At 45.5% G+C, this 16,870-nt stretch overlaps 1 protein-coding gene and 1 pseudogene across 1 annotated transcript in view; both read right to left on the bottom strand.

The window, feature by feature from the left end:
• The window catches only part of GXYLT2 (glucoside xylosyltransferase 2), an 81,024-nt gene that overhangs the window by 25,207 nt on the left and 38,947 nt on the right, over positions 1-16,870 (bottom strand). Inside the window, exons 3-4 of the mRNA XM_030885603.2 lie at positions 6,237-6,488; positions 4,411-4,534 (exon numbers count right to left, since the gene is read on the bottom strand). Coding sequence (XP_030741463.1) covers positions 4,411-4,534; positions 6,237-6,488 — 376 coding nt within the window. The remainder of the gene's footprint in view (positions 1-4,410; positions 4,535-6,236; positions 6,489-16,870) is intronic.
• On the bottom strand, positions 7,795-13,984 carry LOC105978563 (annotated as a pseudogene).

Below are 16,870 nucleotides of genomic sequence, written 5' to 3' on the forward strand. Positions count from 1 at the left end.
TGCCATCTTGAATATAGGATCCCCCCCATCTTGTCACATGTGTACCCTTAATCCCTCCTCTTCCTATTGTGTGTATACCCCTAGATTGTCCCCCTCCCACTGCTATATTGCCTATGGTACAACCCCTTCCTGTGATGTATATGGTTACCTGTAATCAGGGGGACTTGCATGTCCCTAAGTATATATAAGCCTTGGTCAGAAATATATTCACTCTTTCCTCCTCTGTTCACCCACCTCCACATGGACCACCAAGACGGGCTGAGGTGAGCATGCTACCATGAAATGTGTCTGACTCCTTTATTTTATCTTCTCTCCAATCTCTCTTATTCTCTATGACTTTACTACAGTCTTTATATATTATCGCTGTACAATTGTGCCTATTTGTGGGATATGAAGAGTATGGAATAGTCTGTGCCCGATCATTTCAGTTCATAGTAAAATAGGCTTGTTGCTCAGTAGCTTCTCTGAGCTACTCTCTTATCCCACTGGCCACTGATGACCACATCAAGGGCAGTCTCCCGATTCAAAGAGAATTGTTCATAGTGGGCTAAGACTCAATTCACACGCTGGGTGGAGCCATCCTCAAGATTTTAACTTGGGAACCAGAGGGAATCAATTGTCATTGGTTGTGGACTTGTGTGGTGGTGTTGACTTTGGTCTGGGGCTGCTGGCTGAGAGAGAGAATGGAGGGAGAAGCAGGGGGAGAAGCAACGATGACAGGGTTTGTGACATCTCTGAAGCATGAACACGGCAGGTTTGGTTCCAAGTAGCCTTCCAGAGCTGGTCCTCTCATCGGCCGGGCTTTACCTGATGCCTGTATTCGTGAGACTGTCCCAATGCCCGTCAAATCACTTCCCTTACTTAGCTGGCTTGGTATTTGTTTGTTTTGTCTTTGCTCTCAGTAAACAAAGTACATTAACCCAAATGCATCTTTCCATTAGGTCCTCTTTGGGCCTTCTCCAGATTTGCCCCTTCTATGCACCTCCTGGGCAGACATCATTTATGGTCTGCCAGTGAAGGCCTGCATGTTGTTGTTATGACGCTGAGCAAGTTTCATCAAAGCTTCCAGACTAAGGCAGGCTAGGAAGAAAGGCCTGGAGATCTACTTCCAAAAATCAACAGATGAAAACCTTATGAATCACAATGGCCTGCAACAAATCAAAAGGATGATGCCGGACCAGGCAGCATCTCATTTCATTGTCCATGAGTTGGGGGGCAATTTGATGGCAGTTCAGAACAATGATGACAATGATATGAAGCTCTACCCTGACTCAAGTCCACCTGCAAAGATGTGAATTCAGTCTCCCCCCCTTGAAGTCGCTGCCTTGGCTTACCTGTTAAGGAATGTGCTATGGGGAGCTCCCTACACACTTGCTACTGGCTTCAGCTGCCGCCTCTTGAGCTGGCCTACTTCTAAGTTGGGTAATGATGAACCCACAGGTATCTAATTGTAGCAAGAGTTTTAAACCATTTTTTTAAGCTGATGACTTTTATATACATAGCAAGCAGGGGAGAAATGCTCTTGCTACAGGAATAACTAACATGCCAGACACGTGCTACTGGTTTTATGTGCATGGCTTCATCCATGGCAACCCAAAGTACCATAAGAAACATGCTTATCTGCTGCACTGAGCCTAATTTTGCTTCCCTCTCTTTTTTAGAGGAAAGGTGGCAAATCTTTTCCCCAAATATAGTATGGCCTGGCTCGGAGAAAGTTCTCATGATCACTATGGACAAACAAAAACCTTTCAATGTGACTGCAATCACTGGAATTGTGTTCAACATTCTCCTGCTTAATGAAGTACCTGGGCCAGCAGGTGAAGTAGCCTTCACCAGCAACAACCAAGGAGTTCTTCAGCACACACTGATCTCAAGCCAGAACGTTCGGCAAGTTACTATGACTGCTCGGAATCGGGATTTTGAGCGACTTTGCGGTTATTTTATCATATCCTTGTGCTCAGTGCACATCGGGATCTAAAACGGGAAGTGCAGAAGCTATTACGCTTGGCTGCTTTTCAGCCGCAGTTGAAGACAAGGGGCTCAGTCTAATGGAAAAGCTGTTCATGTCCCCAATCCTGTGGAAGCCACATGGGGAATCTTCTAAACTGCTCGGTTAGCAACACAGATCTGCTGATGTCAGGTAATTTCTTGATACACAATCGTAAGAGAAAGGTAGTATTTAAAGGACTCTATGAAGCAGAGTCCTGGTGGTGTAGTGGTGGTGTAGTGCTTACACGGTGGGCTGTGATCCGCATGGTTGGCAGTTCAAAACCACCAGCAGCACCTTGGGAGAAAGACTGCCCCCGTCTCTGGAAGCTTCTCTTCCCCAAATACACAGGGACAGACTAGGAGTGGTCTGGGTCCATAGTGCAGTTCCGGTAATCCCTGCTGGGCCACCAATTCCTTAACCTATTCTCCCTTGGCATCTTTATCTGTAAAATGAGGATTCTATTCTTAGGGTCATTGTGAGACTGATGTAAGATCATGCAGTACATCAACAGTACCCAGGACTTAGTATGAGAATTTCAACAAGTTCATGGAAAAATGGAATGGAAAGAAAATGCAATTTCCCCATGAACTTGTTTGAAGCCCCTGCATAAATACTAAATGTAAGCCATTAGTTCCATGCTCCAGGTCTAGCTGATCCACATCAGAATTATCTGATTTGGGATGGAATTTGGAATTAGGATGGAGGAGATTTTCCTTGTAAGTAAACCTGTGGCATGAAGCCGTGGCACCTTGCTTAAAGATATGATGAGCAGGGAAAGGCAGTCTGCAGAGAGGAATCCATTGTCTCTGTGACTGGAACACAGTTCAGGCCAGGTTCCTCCCTTTCCTGCATCCAGCTCTGTACTCAGCCTGCCTGCCTTCCAAGCCCGAGCTTTTGGGAGACAGCACTTGCTACTAAAAAATGTGTCTACCAGATGCGCCTCAGAAGAAAGGCCTGGCAATCTACTTCCAAAAACTCAGCCAGTGAAAGTGCTGAGGAGCACAGTTCGACTCTGAGACGTGGGGTTGCCACAAAGTAGAGTTGACTCCATAAAAACTGGTTTTTGGTTTTGCTTAGACTAGCGCTGGGAGTCTATTATTTGGTTAGTATTTGAACAAATACACCTAAATCTAGAAAAAAGAAATCTGCTTAAGATGGGAAAAGGAGGTGTGAACTTTAAATTTCATCATTTCAGAGTAAAGCAGAATAAAATATGCAACAAGCGAACGGCCACAATATTCCCTTGTAATGAATTAGTACCAGACTTTTCCCCAGAAACTCTCTTTCTGTATGCATTTTTTGTCTTCAGACTTTGATCCTTTTTGATCCAAGGACATATACAATTACGTTTTATTTTATAATTTCCTTTAAAACAAAATAAAACACAGTTGGTGCATCTAAGGTAACATGCAATGACAAAGAGAAGTATCTGTAGAAGGAACCTCTACTCCAGGATTTTTAAAGGTAGTGTGGGATGAGATCTTTCTCATGGAGAGCACATGGTTCTGATTTTTATGACAGTAAGCAAGATTTTAGCAAGAAAAAAGGAAAATTGTATAGTCTTGGGTGTCACTATGCAGACATAGACCAGGACCTTTCGCCTCTTCCAGCCTCATCACCACCACCAAATCACTGATGAGACCGTGTCAGCTCTTTGGCCTGAAGTGGAAAGAAAGTGGGATTTGGGACTCTGTGCGTCACTTAAGGAGCCCTGGCAGCACAATGGTGATGTGCTTAGCTGCAGCCAGTCAGCAGCTCCCACTCCCCGGGAGAACAGGCCTGATGGTCTGCTGGTGTCATTATGGCTTCACGGGGAAGTTCAAGGTCCCTGGTGGCTGTGTGGAATACGCGAACCTCAAGGTCCACATCTGCAGCTCAACATCTGCTCCCTTAACAATCTAAGGTCTCGGAAACCTTGCGTCCAGTCACCATGGGACAAAGGCAATGGGGTAAGGGGTAGTTCTATTATTTCCTCTAGGGTCGCCTTGAGTTGGAACTGAATCCACAATAGTCGTTTTTTGTTTTTAGGTCCTTCTGGGCTCTTTTAACCCTGAAGGAGGCACTTAACCCTACGCCCTACGGATCCTGGAAGTCCTCAGTGCAGTAACTGTTCAGACTGTGGAGGGTCTGACGCCTAGACTACAACCTTTTCATGTCCTCCTGCGCCTCAAGTGAACCTTGGACTTCTAGGACGAATTCTGCAGCATCGTGTAGGAAGCGTTCTCTAAAGATGGACGCCACAACATTCATCAGCCCCGGGGTTGGGTTAAAAGGTGGTGGGTGGTGGGGAGGGCACACAGGCCACTCTGTGTGCGGTTCTGGCCCAGTCAACAGCAGAGCCTGGCGGGCATGAGCTCTTCAGGGTCGAGGTGGGCATACTCTTACAAAAAAAGGGCATTCTCAAAAGAGAGAGAACTTACCTGGGTTGAGATTAAAAATAATATTTAATAAATCTTGGTCTCCCCACGTGATGGCATTCTTATACTTCTGGTACAAGGGATACAACATGTCCTCCCACGCCAGCCCTGCTGGAGTCATGCTGTTCTGGAAGACAGAGAACCATCAGAGAGGCTGAGGCAAAGCAGATGTTTGCGTCCAGAATGAAACTGTACAGGGAACAGCTCCTTCCCTGTGGGGACTGGAGCCAATAGGCGAGGGGTCCTACCAACGACCAGACACAGGACGAAGCAAAATTTGGGGAGTGGTGTCAGTGTTGCCAGATATACCCAGGGACATTTGATGGATGAGGAACTGGCTGGGAGTGGGGAATAAATATGATTTAAATACCCATGCAAAAAAATGAAACATCTTTTTTATGCTAAATTCTTGTCTCTGGATTAAAGGGAAAACATCTTGATAGAATTAAACTACTCTTGAAAGGAAGAGGGGGAAGTAGTGGTTTTGTGGAAGAATTCTAACCTTCCACGGGGAAGATGTGAGCTTGCTTGATTCCCGGCCAATGCACCTCAGGCCCAGCCACACTGTGCATAGAGGCTTGCATGTTGCTGGATGCTGAACCGATTTCAGAGGGCCTTTCAGACTAAGGTCAGGAAGAAAGAACTGGTAGTCTACTTCTGAGAAATCAGCTCAGGAAGACCTATGGATCACGGTGGGCCAATCTGGGGGATGGCACCAGACTACGCAGGGTCTTGCTCCATTGTGGATGTGGTCCCCAGTCGGGAGTCAACTCAATTGCAGCTAAAACGACAATTGTCTGAAAATTTATTTATTTAAAAAGTAGCCACCCCCCAAAAAATTCCAAACAGCACAGAATTTCCTCCAGGAGGCGTCATACTGTATAGTCTCTTAGGTATTCACAAAGGATCATACTGTAGACCAGGCGTCCTCAAAATGGGGCCCGCCGAGGACATTTATCTGGCCTGCTGGGTGTTTTCGCCCCGTTTGTTTTTTTTACTTCAAAATGAGACATGTGCCGTGTGCATAGGAATTTGTTCATAGTTTTTTTTTAAACTATCGTCCGGCCCTCCAATGGGTTTGAGGGACAGTGAATTGACCCCCTGTTTTAAAAGTTTGAGGACCCCTGCATAGAGTATCATATTATACAACATTTTAATTTTTGACTCAGAGATCTTATTTATCACCACTTACGTCGTTGTTGTCTGAGTCAATCTCAACTCAGGGCAACCCCAAGTGGCACAGAGCAGAACTGCTCCTAGGGTTTCCTCGGTGACAGTCGCTATAAAAGCACATCTCACCTGTCATGATGCTGGGTGGCCTAGAACCACAATTCTTTCAGTTACCAGCCAAGCTTGAATCATTTGGGTGAAGTAGACTTGCCTAATTCTTCTTAAAAGGTATACTATTTTAAAAATTCATTCTCTATTGATAGTCATTTGGATTCTTTCCAATTTTTTCTCTGCTAGGATAAAAGATGAGGCAACAGACACTCCTGTACAATGATCTTTGTGTACTTATATAACTACATCTTTGGAGTACTTCCTAGACATTTTATATGATGCTGAAGCCCTGAATAAGCAGAGGTCATCCATTATAGAATTCAGAAATGCAAGAAGATACTGCTAAGGGGCTAACCAGCTGAACTGTAAGTTTCATAGATACCTGGCCTTGTGCCCAGTGAAATATTCCAAACTTCCTAAATACCTTTCATTCATTTTCTTGAGCCATCCCATTCTCATGTATAGGCCACACAGTTCCAAATCCAGCCGATGTCATTGCTGAAAATACAGTGCAGGTTTATCAACAAGGGATTTTACTACTTCCTTACCTTGAACTGGGTACTCCTGATGCGTGTTAAGTTCATTAACATGACCCCAGAGTTAACTCCTGCAGCACCATAGAAAGGGTGCCGAGCAAAGCGACTGTACCAGCCAATCTTGGGGATTTCATGCTCGGGGGCCATGGCTGCAAGCTGGGTAGAGTTAAAATGCCTCAGGAGTTTCCAGATGTCATCGACGGGTCTCAGAAAGAGAACGTCAGTGTCCACGTACAAAAGGGAGTCCACGTCTTTTAAAATCACCTTGTGTGTATTGGGAGGAAAGGAGGGAAAAAGCCAAACAAAACAAAAACAGGTCAGAAACCAAAATCTGACATATAAACAATGCCACCAATTTTCATCGATGACTGTTTGGTTCTAGAATAGTGCCCCCTCTTACCGCTCCTGACTTTCTTCTCCTTGGATGTGAGGAATGTGGCAATCAAGGGTCGGAGACTTTATTTAATATTTTAAATTGTGAAATGGGTGAAGGTTTGTGAAGCAGATCGGGTTTCCATGCAACAATCCCTATATAGTGTCCTGTCATCTCCCTGGTTGCAGCCCCCACAATGTAGTATTACTCATCTCTATTCTTCCCTCTGTGCCCCGCTGCCATTCCTCCTCCTTTCCTAGTCCTTCCAGTCTTCTGATCTTTGTCCTTGGGCAAACAATGCCCTTGTAGTATCAGACGATTCATTATTTTAAGCTGGGAGGGAAGGTACCTCATTAGTATTATTGTTCCCCTTATAGAGCTTCCTATTACTTGGCTGAAAAGGGAGATAAAATCTTGATCGGGGTTTGTCCAATTCCAGGACCCTGGGCTATATTTAATAACTGATGAATCTTTTAATGGATGAAAAAAAATCCAAAAATGACTAAAACCTTTTTTTTATCTTCCTTCTGCCACTCAGGTCAGCTGGCCTGGTGATATAGTAGACTAAATGAACATTGAGCTAACTGAAAGGTCAGCAGGTATGGAGGCACCAGCCACTCCACAGGAGAAAGGTGATGCTGTCTGCCTGGGAAAGATGTGCAGCCTCAGAAACTGTGAAGCGGTTTTACTCCGTCCTGTAGGGTCACCGGGGGACAGAATGATTATTGATGGTTGTGGGATGGGCCTTTTTCTTTTAGACTAGCTTTTCCTTGGGACAGCTGGGACTGGCACTGTTCACAGCCTGAAGGAGAACATCTCTTAGGAGACTAGGTGATGCCAGGTTTTGAAATAAGTATTCTCTATCTTTGGATTCATTTCATCTAGTGTCAATGGGCAAGGTTCTGCATCTTTTAGAAATGATATTTTCAACTAAGACTTGGACTTTGGAAGAGGCAAGACAAGGCTTTGGCCAGCTTTCTTGTTAGGTCAGGGATCAGCAAACTTTTTTCTTAAATACAAGATAATGAATATATTAGGCTCTGTTCCAAACTTCTCGCATCTGCTGTAACAGCCTGAAAGTAGCCATCTCTGGGGCATAAATGGCTGAGGATGGCTACCCTCCAATAAAACTGTATTTAGGGACACAGACACATCCTTTATATAATTTTCGCTTTGTTTTTGAAGGGCTAAGAATCTTCAGTAGGTGTGGACTAGGAGTCTGTGGGTCTTAAGAACCTCTGTGTACTTGTTGGTCTTCATCCCCAACTTCTTGGCCTGTTCCCAGGGCTTCCTGAGCTGCTTCTTTGTCCTGTGATGGATCTTGGCCTTCTCCTTCCTCTTCTCCTCCAGGGTGGCTGTCACCGCCTGGCACTTCCAGCCCACCTCGTGAGCTAGGTGGCCCAGGGAGGCAAAGTTGTGCAAGGGCTTCAGCTGGACCACCATCAGGCAGCAGAGACCACCATCTGCTTTCATTTGTCCTAGGGGAGTAGGGTCTCATAAAAAAACATTGAGGGCAAACAAGGTGTCTGGACCTGCTTGGTCTTATGGGGCTCCATGCCTCGCATGGTTTGCCAGAAGGTGCAGCTGGGGGCCCAGAATGGTAGGGACCTTGGGAGGGGTTGGTGTTCACATGTTTCTGGAAGAAGGGCAGGTATTTCAACTTTTTCCTGTAGAACAGCGGTTCTCATCCTGTGGGTCACGACCCCTTTGGGGGTTGGACAACCCTTTCACAGGGGGATCCTAAGACCATCGGAAAACACATCTTTAGGAACCGAGACCACTCCTCTATCGGTCTCCCGGCAGGTCCACCCACATGCAGATATGCCCACATAGGAGGACCCGGCGTGAAGACTGTTACCCATGCTACACCATGCTTAAAGACAAAATTTCATTTATTTGTAATTAGAAATAGATATTTCACAATAAATAATGACATATTGTTTTTGTCATTAATCACTATGCTTTAATTATGTTTAATTTGTAACCATGAAAATATAACTTGCATATCAGATATTTACATTATGATTCATAACAGTAGCACAATTACAGTCATGAAGTAGCAACGAAGATGATTTTATGGTTGGGGGGTTACCACAACATAAGGAACTGTTTTAAAGGGTTGCGGCATTAGGAAGGTTGAGAACCACTGCTGTAGAAGTTTCCAGAAATGTTGATGCCTTCACAGCGCAGGCCATCACTGCAATAGTTGCCACAGCCCAGTGTGGGGGACCAGCCTCCCCACAACCAAACAGATCCAAGGGGTGGATGTGTAATTGAGCAAATAAAGAGATATCAGATAAGACATGCAAGGACTCATCTCTTCCATGGCAACTGGAACCAGAATGAGGCAGTCCTGTATTCTCTCCCAAGCTGATCGAACTTGAGCAGGCAAGCTACAGTAAGCATGTACATAAACAGGAAGAGGTTGCGGTGCAGTGGTTCTCAACCCGTGGGTTGCAACCCCTTTCGGGGTCGAACGACCCTTTCACAGGGGTCTCCCAATTCATAATAGCAGCAAAATTATAGTTATGAAGTAGCACAAAAATAATTTTATGGTTGGGGGGTCACCACGACATGAGGTACTGTATTAAAGGGTCACGGCATGAGGAAGGTTGAGAACCACAGTGTTAGAAAGATACACATAACCTGGCGATAAGCTAGGGGTATACACGCAATAGGAAGGGCAGATACAAGAGGCATACATGTGACAGGAAGGTACATATGTATTATAAGACGGGCAGGTTCTAGAGTTAAGATCACAGCCCAACCTTAGTTGTCTCTGAGCTGGCTTGACCAGTGGTGTCCCTGAGCTCTTTTCCAGAGGAACAATCTATGATTCTTATCAGAAGGGAGTGGGCCCTACTTAGGGTTAGATGGTCTGACTGCTTCTGCTGGCAGATAACCTTTAGGCAGATAGCCTTCAACCAGTTGACTTTCAAGAGTATAGTAAGTGACCGTGTGCTTGCAAACAGCACCTTAGAATTAGCAGTATTATGGGGGACATTGTAGGGAATAACTTTTACTAAGGAGAATGTGATTGGGACGCATCTCCAACCCATGGATGTGAAGGCCTCCCTCCACCGGAGCCCCAGTCTTCCAGAATCCTTAACGTCTGAGTGCAGAGAATTTGTCCGCCTATACTCTCTTTCGGGCTCTGTTTCCCACTGCCCAGGAGATAGCCTCAGCCATCGAGTACCGGGACCTGCCCCTCGCCACCGGTGGCTGACATGTGGTACATTAGGCAGGATTCTCTAGAGAAGCAAAACCAGGACACTTATCTAAGAGGATAGGTTTATATAGCGAAAAGAAATATAATAGCAAATTTGACCACACGGAAGTCCAGAAAGCTCAGTCGACGACTCACTTTAATGTACTAAAGGTCTTTTCAACTGCAGCACTCGCCCAAGGCCAAGGAAGCAGAAAGTGGGAGGTTGAGGTGGCGAGGCGGCCAGTGCACAGCATGGTGAAGCAAGTCATAGTGGAGCTTCACGGTGTAGTGATGCGAGGTGGCAGCATCTGGAGTGGTGGCAAGACAGGTGGAATTCGCTCACGGGTGACAGACATGGCAAGGTGGAGCAGTGCCAGCAATGTGGTCCACGTTAACGTGGCAAGAAGGTGGCGCAATGTGCTGCACAGCCACAGGTAGCACAGCCCACGTGATGAGGCAGGGTAGTTCAAGGAGAGAAGGTGTGTGGGGGGCATCTCCATCTTGGTGGCACCTCCAAGGGAGGTCTTCAGGCTGCGACCTGGTTGACAGATTAAACTGCACCCATATCTTCTTGCAGGTGCCAGGTTGGCACAAAAAACCTAACTACCATACCTGGCCTCCATATACTTTTCTTCATTTGATCTTCCCAACAATATATACCATAAAAGCCGTTCTCAGCTCAGGGGTCATACCTAGCCATTGTCTTACAGTTCACAGATGCCAGCTGCCTGAGGTGCATGAGCTCTCCAGCGCTAACTGCTCAGCTTACCAGATTTTAGCTCTGGGTTTGGAGACTTTAAAACCCACCCAGTAATAAAGTGTCCCTAAATTTAGGCATAACCTAAGTTTGGCGTAACCAAAGAAAGGCTTGAACCTTCCTAGATCCCTGGGCTGTCATCATCCTAGCACCATAGCAACCACCCACCAGGCCCCTGCGTATCTAGAATGGATGAAAGGGCTGCTTCAAGGGGTTTTCAGATCGAGCAATTTCAAAGCCTATGTGATTAATCACAGGATTTATCTTGCTTTCCTCATCTCTTAAAAGAATAGGTTTTATAAACTAATAAAATGAAACTAAAAGCAATGACCATCTACCATCATGTTTTTATGAAAGATTGCCTTGATACTTGTTTTAATAACTTCACTATCCTGTCAGGATTAGGATGAATTCTTTAATTGAATATACTACAGTTAAATAAATCTACCATATTATCCTTGTTTTTTCTTCTAAATCCATGGCAAAGTAAAAGGTTTTACGAAGTAAAAAGAATTTACTTTGTCATAGACAAACCCTAGTCTACTGATGCCATTTAAAAACCAGAACTTCAGTCCCATGGAGAAAGGGTACACTCTTTATAAAAGCATTAATATTATGATCCAAATGATATATTAGATGTACATATATGAATTATTAAACCAATAACATTTTATATGTAAATACTGTATTAAATACTAGTTAAGACACCCTGTACCCTCAAGAGCATCCCAAGGGCTCAACATCGGGCACATTCATTTTCTGAGAGAGAAACCTGAAGCACAGCCACGTGTTCCATCCAAGTTCATGTGTCACATACTGTGAGTGATACAAGCTTAAGAAAGCAAGAAAGCAAGCTAAGCCACTTTCTAATATGTATTTAAGGGAACCAGAGACTTCACAGTTGCATGGAGTTCCAAGAAAAAGTGAATTTAACATTACAGAATCAGAGAGGAAGAGACAGTGATTTCAACCCAAGGGGAAATGTATTCTATTTTATAGCTGGGTGTCTTATTCCAAAAAAACCTTACAAGGGTGAAAGGGTGGGGGAGGAAAGGGAAAAAAAGAGGAGCTGATATCAAGAGCTCAAACAGAAAGAAAATAATTCGAAAATGATGAAGGCAACATATGTTCAAAGGTGCTTGATACAACTGCTGTATGAATTATTATAAGAGCTCCCAATAAAACGATTTATTTATAATTAAACAAATAATAATAATCAAACACCCACAAAAAGCTCAAACCTGGAATAAAGCCATATTACGTACGCGTTATATAGAAATGTATTCAACACATCTAACACTTGGCAGGTTGCAGTTGTTTCTTGGTCTTAACTCATTGGCTCCTTCAATTGAGCACATGTGATTCCAATCATGAAAACACAAAGAGCTGAACAAGAAAGCTGAAGAACAATCCGGAGGGGGAAGAAGCCCATTGTGCAGCGAAGCTAAGGACGTGTCTTTAATCAGCCCAGGGAAAGAAACCACGTGCGCTGAATCAGGCATGTATGAAATCACAACAACTCACACGCAGTAAGTTTCTATTTAACCAACATATTTCTGAACACGCAGATTGCTCCCACTCTTTCGCTGCTTTTTGTTTTGTTCTCTTTCACTGTTATAAACAACACTATCTATGGACATCTTTTTAGAGGAATGTAGAGGCATTCCTGAACACGTGGCATTTCATTAAAAAATATTTACATAGTTCAAAAATGGAAATATGTTAAAGTGAGTTCTTTAACAAGTTTTGCTTCTCTCTTCCTGTTACTAGGTCCCCTACGTGGGAGTGACCAGGTGTCTGGAGTCCCCTGCGTGGTGCCAGAGACATTGCTGGCACAGAGAACCACACGGCCTCCATGTTCAAGCTCACCTTTGCAGGCTGTCAAGTGCACTGCAGTGTTCATCAGCCTGCTTTCAAAAGTAGTATGCATACAAAATCTGCCCATATCTGTAGACCAAGTGTTTTTAAAATTATTTTTATGCCTGTATAGTATGTGGACTGCCCGCAATTATCTAGTCACCTAATGTGAAGCACTCAAGTTGTTCTCAAGCTTCACCAGAAGGAGTAAGAAACTCAAATCCTACCCATTGCCATGGTCTTCAGTCCTGCTCATAGCGACCCTTTAGGACACCTCATCTTGACTCAATTCAAAGCACGTTTGTAAGCTCCTTAAAATATAGTGACAGAGTCCAAGAATAGGTACTTTTGTAGTTTTGACAGATAATACAATGTATGCTTCTATCCATCGTGAAGGATGGTCCCTTTGCCCTGATCTTCACCAGCACTATGATCACGCTCTTGGATCTCTGCTGGCATGGGGACATGCCTTAATCCTAGTCTAACGACTCCTGTTGTTAGATCTCTCTGGAGCTAGATTTATACCTCGGTCCTTGGCTCCGCGCGAGAAAGAATTCACGCCGAAGCCTGGTCCATGATCGAAGTGAGTTTTATGAGGGTTAGAAGAAGTTTCAGGTTTACACGGCACCCAAGGGGCTCCTCCCGGACATGCGGCCTGGCTGGAAGCAGCTCAGCGTCCAGCAAAGCGTCCCAAAGTCCCGCCCAAAGCTCTCTGCGCCCAAGTCCACCCACCCCCACCCCCACCCCGGCTTCTGCCTTTTTACAGATTTCACAGGGAGGCATGGTGGAAGACCCCTGATTGACCCCATTGGCTGAATTGTATTTACCTGGTCTAGGTGGGCCAATTTAAGTTCACGCCCACCCCTGCCTACTGCATGTGCAGTGCGCCACTCCTTTGTTTCCCTAGCTGGCCCTCTGGGCACACGTTAACGGACATCCCCCAGTCCTATGCTGGCCTACCTAACACTGTCAGTCATCACATGCTAGTCTACCCCGGAGAGCCCTGGTGGGGCAATGGGCAGCACTCTGCGGTTAACAGAATGACTGGTGGTTCAAAATCAACTGCCCCACTCTGGAGTGAAAACCTGGGTGCTACCTCTGTACAGATTCCAGCCTGGGAAACCCCGTGGGGCAGTTGCACTCTGTCAGAGGGGTTGCTCTGAGTCCGACAGGACTCGTTGACACACAAAAGCAACATCAGTTTTACCTAGGGGGTCCACTTGCTACCTGGGGGGGTCCAACCTCATGGCGGGAGGCGATGCCAAGTTAGTGGACAAGGGGTGAGCATTAGTGGGAGCTCTGAATAACAACTCTGCTTCCCAACCATACACGTCCCAGACCCAAATCAGCCCCGGTGGGAGACCCTCTCTAAACAAGCCTCTCCAGAACCCTCCACTGATGAGGCTCCATCCTGGAGACATGCCTGCTCAAGAGCTGGTGCTGCTTGTGGAAAGATTACGAATCCTCAGTGAAGGAGCCAGCTGCCAACTGTGGTCAAATCCAGCCGCCAGAGGAGCTGTGCTTCGCACGGAGAGCACACTTTTCAAAATGATATCGTACCGCATTTCTGGTAGAAGTTCACAGACCGAGTTAGGTTCCCCTGTGGCCACTTGCACGCAAATCCGTCACTGACACGAGGTCCTGCTCGTCAGCGTGCGGACTCTGCGTTCCAGTCGCTCTTCCGGTCATCTGCCTAGTTAGTGACTCTGAGTGGCCAATATTTTCTTAAAAGCTGGAGATGGCACAGATTACTTGAATTTCTAGGAGCTTCTGAAAAACCCCCAAGCTCAGGGGACAATCTGCCCCCACCCACTGTGTCCACAGCGTACTCATAGAACAAACATCTACGGACGGTCACCAAGACCAAAGGCTCTGTCCTCGTGATGCAGTGGGAATCAGAAAATGAACACGGGAGGGAGCGGTTGCATCGGCCTCGCACGCTGTGTTCCCACACGACTCCAGACATACTGGACCTCGCCGCTGCAGAAGCCTGATTCCCTCCCTAGCACCTCCACACTACTGGGTGGTCCTGGGCCAGGGAATGCTAGTGGTGGGTTTCTGGGGGGATGTCAAAGTCTTGTTCTTGACTGTGATGGTTAACAGGTGTTAACTTGTCAAACTAAGCACCTACAGTATTGGCGTGTTCTTATTGGTACGGTCATCACATTAAAACCAAACAAGTCACACTGAGGGCACATGTCAGACCCGGTATAGCAGTACAAGGTTTAAGAACTCGAGTTCCTGAGTTCAAATCCTGGCAGCATGGCCCACTATCCCCATGGGTTGGAACAAGCTGCTCAGTCTTTCCAAGCTCAGATTCCCCATTCGTTAAAGGTGAAAAACCACCGCCACCCCTACTGCCATCCTGGGTTGTTATATTGATCAGGTGAAATGCAGCCCAGAGGGCACTCAGTACATAGTACGTGTTCAATAAATAGCAGTTACTATTGCTGTAAGTGCTCTCTGTGTTTCCCCTTTGAAAATGTCAAGTATAATTAGTGCCCACAGCACTTCGTGTTGATAATTTTTAAAAAACCTTTTATTTAGTCAGAGTCAAGCAGCCAAGAAATGAAGGTTTTGAACTCTTTTAATACCATAATCTACTTATTATCTTTCTGCAAACAAGTACATAAGGCTTTCTCACGCCTGATCTGGGGTGGGGGGTGGGGAGGCGCACACTGCAACTTTGGGGCGAATTCTGTAGCAGAGCTTAGAACCGGTTATCCCTGGTTCAGTCTCCTGCAAAGAGGAGAGATTCTGATTTAGTATATCTGGGTGACAATGTGCATGCTTCGCAGGTGATGGAACTGGAATGCACCTTCAGACCCAAGCCCTGTTGTGCAGCAATGGTGCTGCACTAATTTGAAGAGGGCCATTGTTGGCTTCATTATAATAGAAAGAGGAAAATTTACATAAAGGATATAAAATTAGCTATTCGAATTCCCTTATGGAAATTAGTCAGCAGGAAAAAATGAAGCCCTTGTTTCCTTAAAGTCAGGGGGAGGAAGGCGCACACAAAAGCTATTTGTGCCTTGTTGCTGGTGGCAGGAATGTGTGCTCTGCCCCTTCGCCAGCCCACCTGGGAGCAGCCTCCCATGGGGTGTGCTCTCCAAGCATCAGCAAAGCCCGCAGAAGGATCACCACTGGCTAAGTGCTCACCTTCAAGTTCCTTCTGCTCAAATCTGATGATACAAGTTGATGGCTGGACATTTCGGGTTTGAGATATGATTACACTTGTTCAAATTCTGTTTCCACCACTTGCTGGGTGGTCTTGGGCAAGCTGCTTAAGCCTTCAGAGTTTTAGTCTCCTCATCTAACTGCAAGGTCCAGAGAGGAGACTCAATTCAGTCATGAGCCGGGTGGGTTACAAACAGCAACATTTATTTCTGGCCTGAGTGGAGACGGGCTGAGGCTATTCCATGATACATACCATGCATCAGCTCTGGGTTCAGGGACTGGTGCCCTTAGGTACTGCACAGAAATGAGCAATGGCCTTGGCCCCTCTGAGGTGAAGGGAGGCATCAGTCGGGTGTAAGACATGAACATTTTTTTAACAAATTCTCAAGGGTTCATGGGGGAGGGATATTAGAGAAAGGAGGGAAAAACGAGGAGCTGATATCAAGGGTTCAAGCAGAAAGAAAACATTTTAAAAATGACGATGGCAACATATGTACAAATGTGCTTGACACAATGAATGGATGGACGGATTGTGTTAAGAGTACTATGAGCCCCCGATAAAATGATTTAAAAAAGAAAGAAACGAGGATGGCAAGTCTTTGTACATCACCAAGAAAAACTAGCACCCGGCATCCTGTTTTGTAAAGTGCGGGGCCAATGAAGACAGAGGAGACCCTCCTTGTGAGGGATTAACACGCTAGCTTTAACTAGCTGTAACAACGATCTCAAACACACCACTAACCATGAAGGTGGTGTCCAACTGGGAACCTTTTGCTCTGTGACACTGAAGGTCAGGAGACAGATGCTTCAATAGAAACTAGGACTAACATACGTACATGCACACAGAAATCTACACATCCATTTGGGGCTTCTGAAAGTCTCAGCGATGAACGCTCCGCATTCAGAACGGTCCAAGTTGGCTGTTTCCAAACAAAGGCGCTCCTGTTTGGTGCCACGTTGGCACAAGCACCCTCTTTTGCTGACATAGTGGAAGCCGCAGATAGGCCTCTGAACACTCACTGACTGTCTGTTTCCCTCTTTCCCTTTTCTTTTGGACATGCAGTGGGAGCTCTACACAAAAAACATCAAATGGTGATTTAGCATACTAATGGTTTGGAGATTTTTGGATTGTTTGCTAAATTATTAGTTTTAAGGGACAAATGCTGCCCCTATCCCTGAAAACGAAAGCATTTCCACTTCTATTTTTGCTTCTACTGCGCCCCCTCGTGGAATTACATAGAAGCAAAACTGATTTTTGGTGAAATTTTTTTTTT

Source organism: Echinops telfairi, unplaced genomic scaffold (assembly GCF_000313985.2).
Source record: "Echinops telfairi isolate 266 unplaced genomic scaffold, ASM31398v2 ScPeMD7_31;HRSCAF=116, whole genome shotgun sequence".
Taxonomy (NCBI): Eukaryota; Metazoa; Chordata; class Mammalia; order Afrosoricida; family Tenrecidae; genus Echinops; species Echinops telfairi.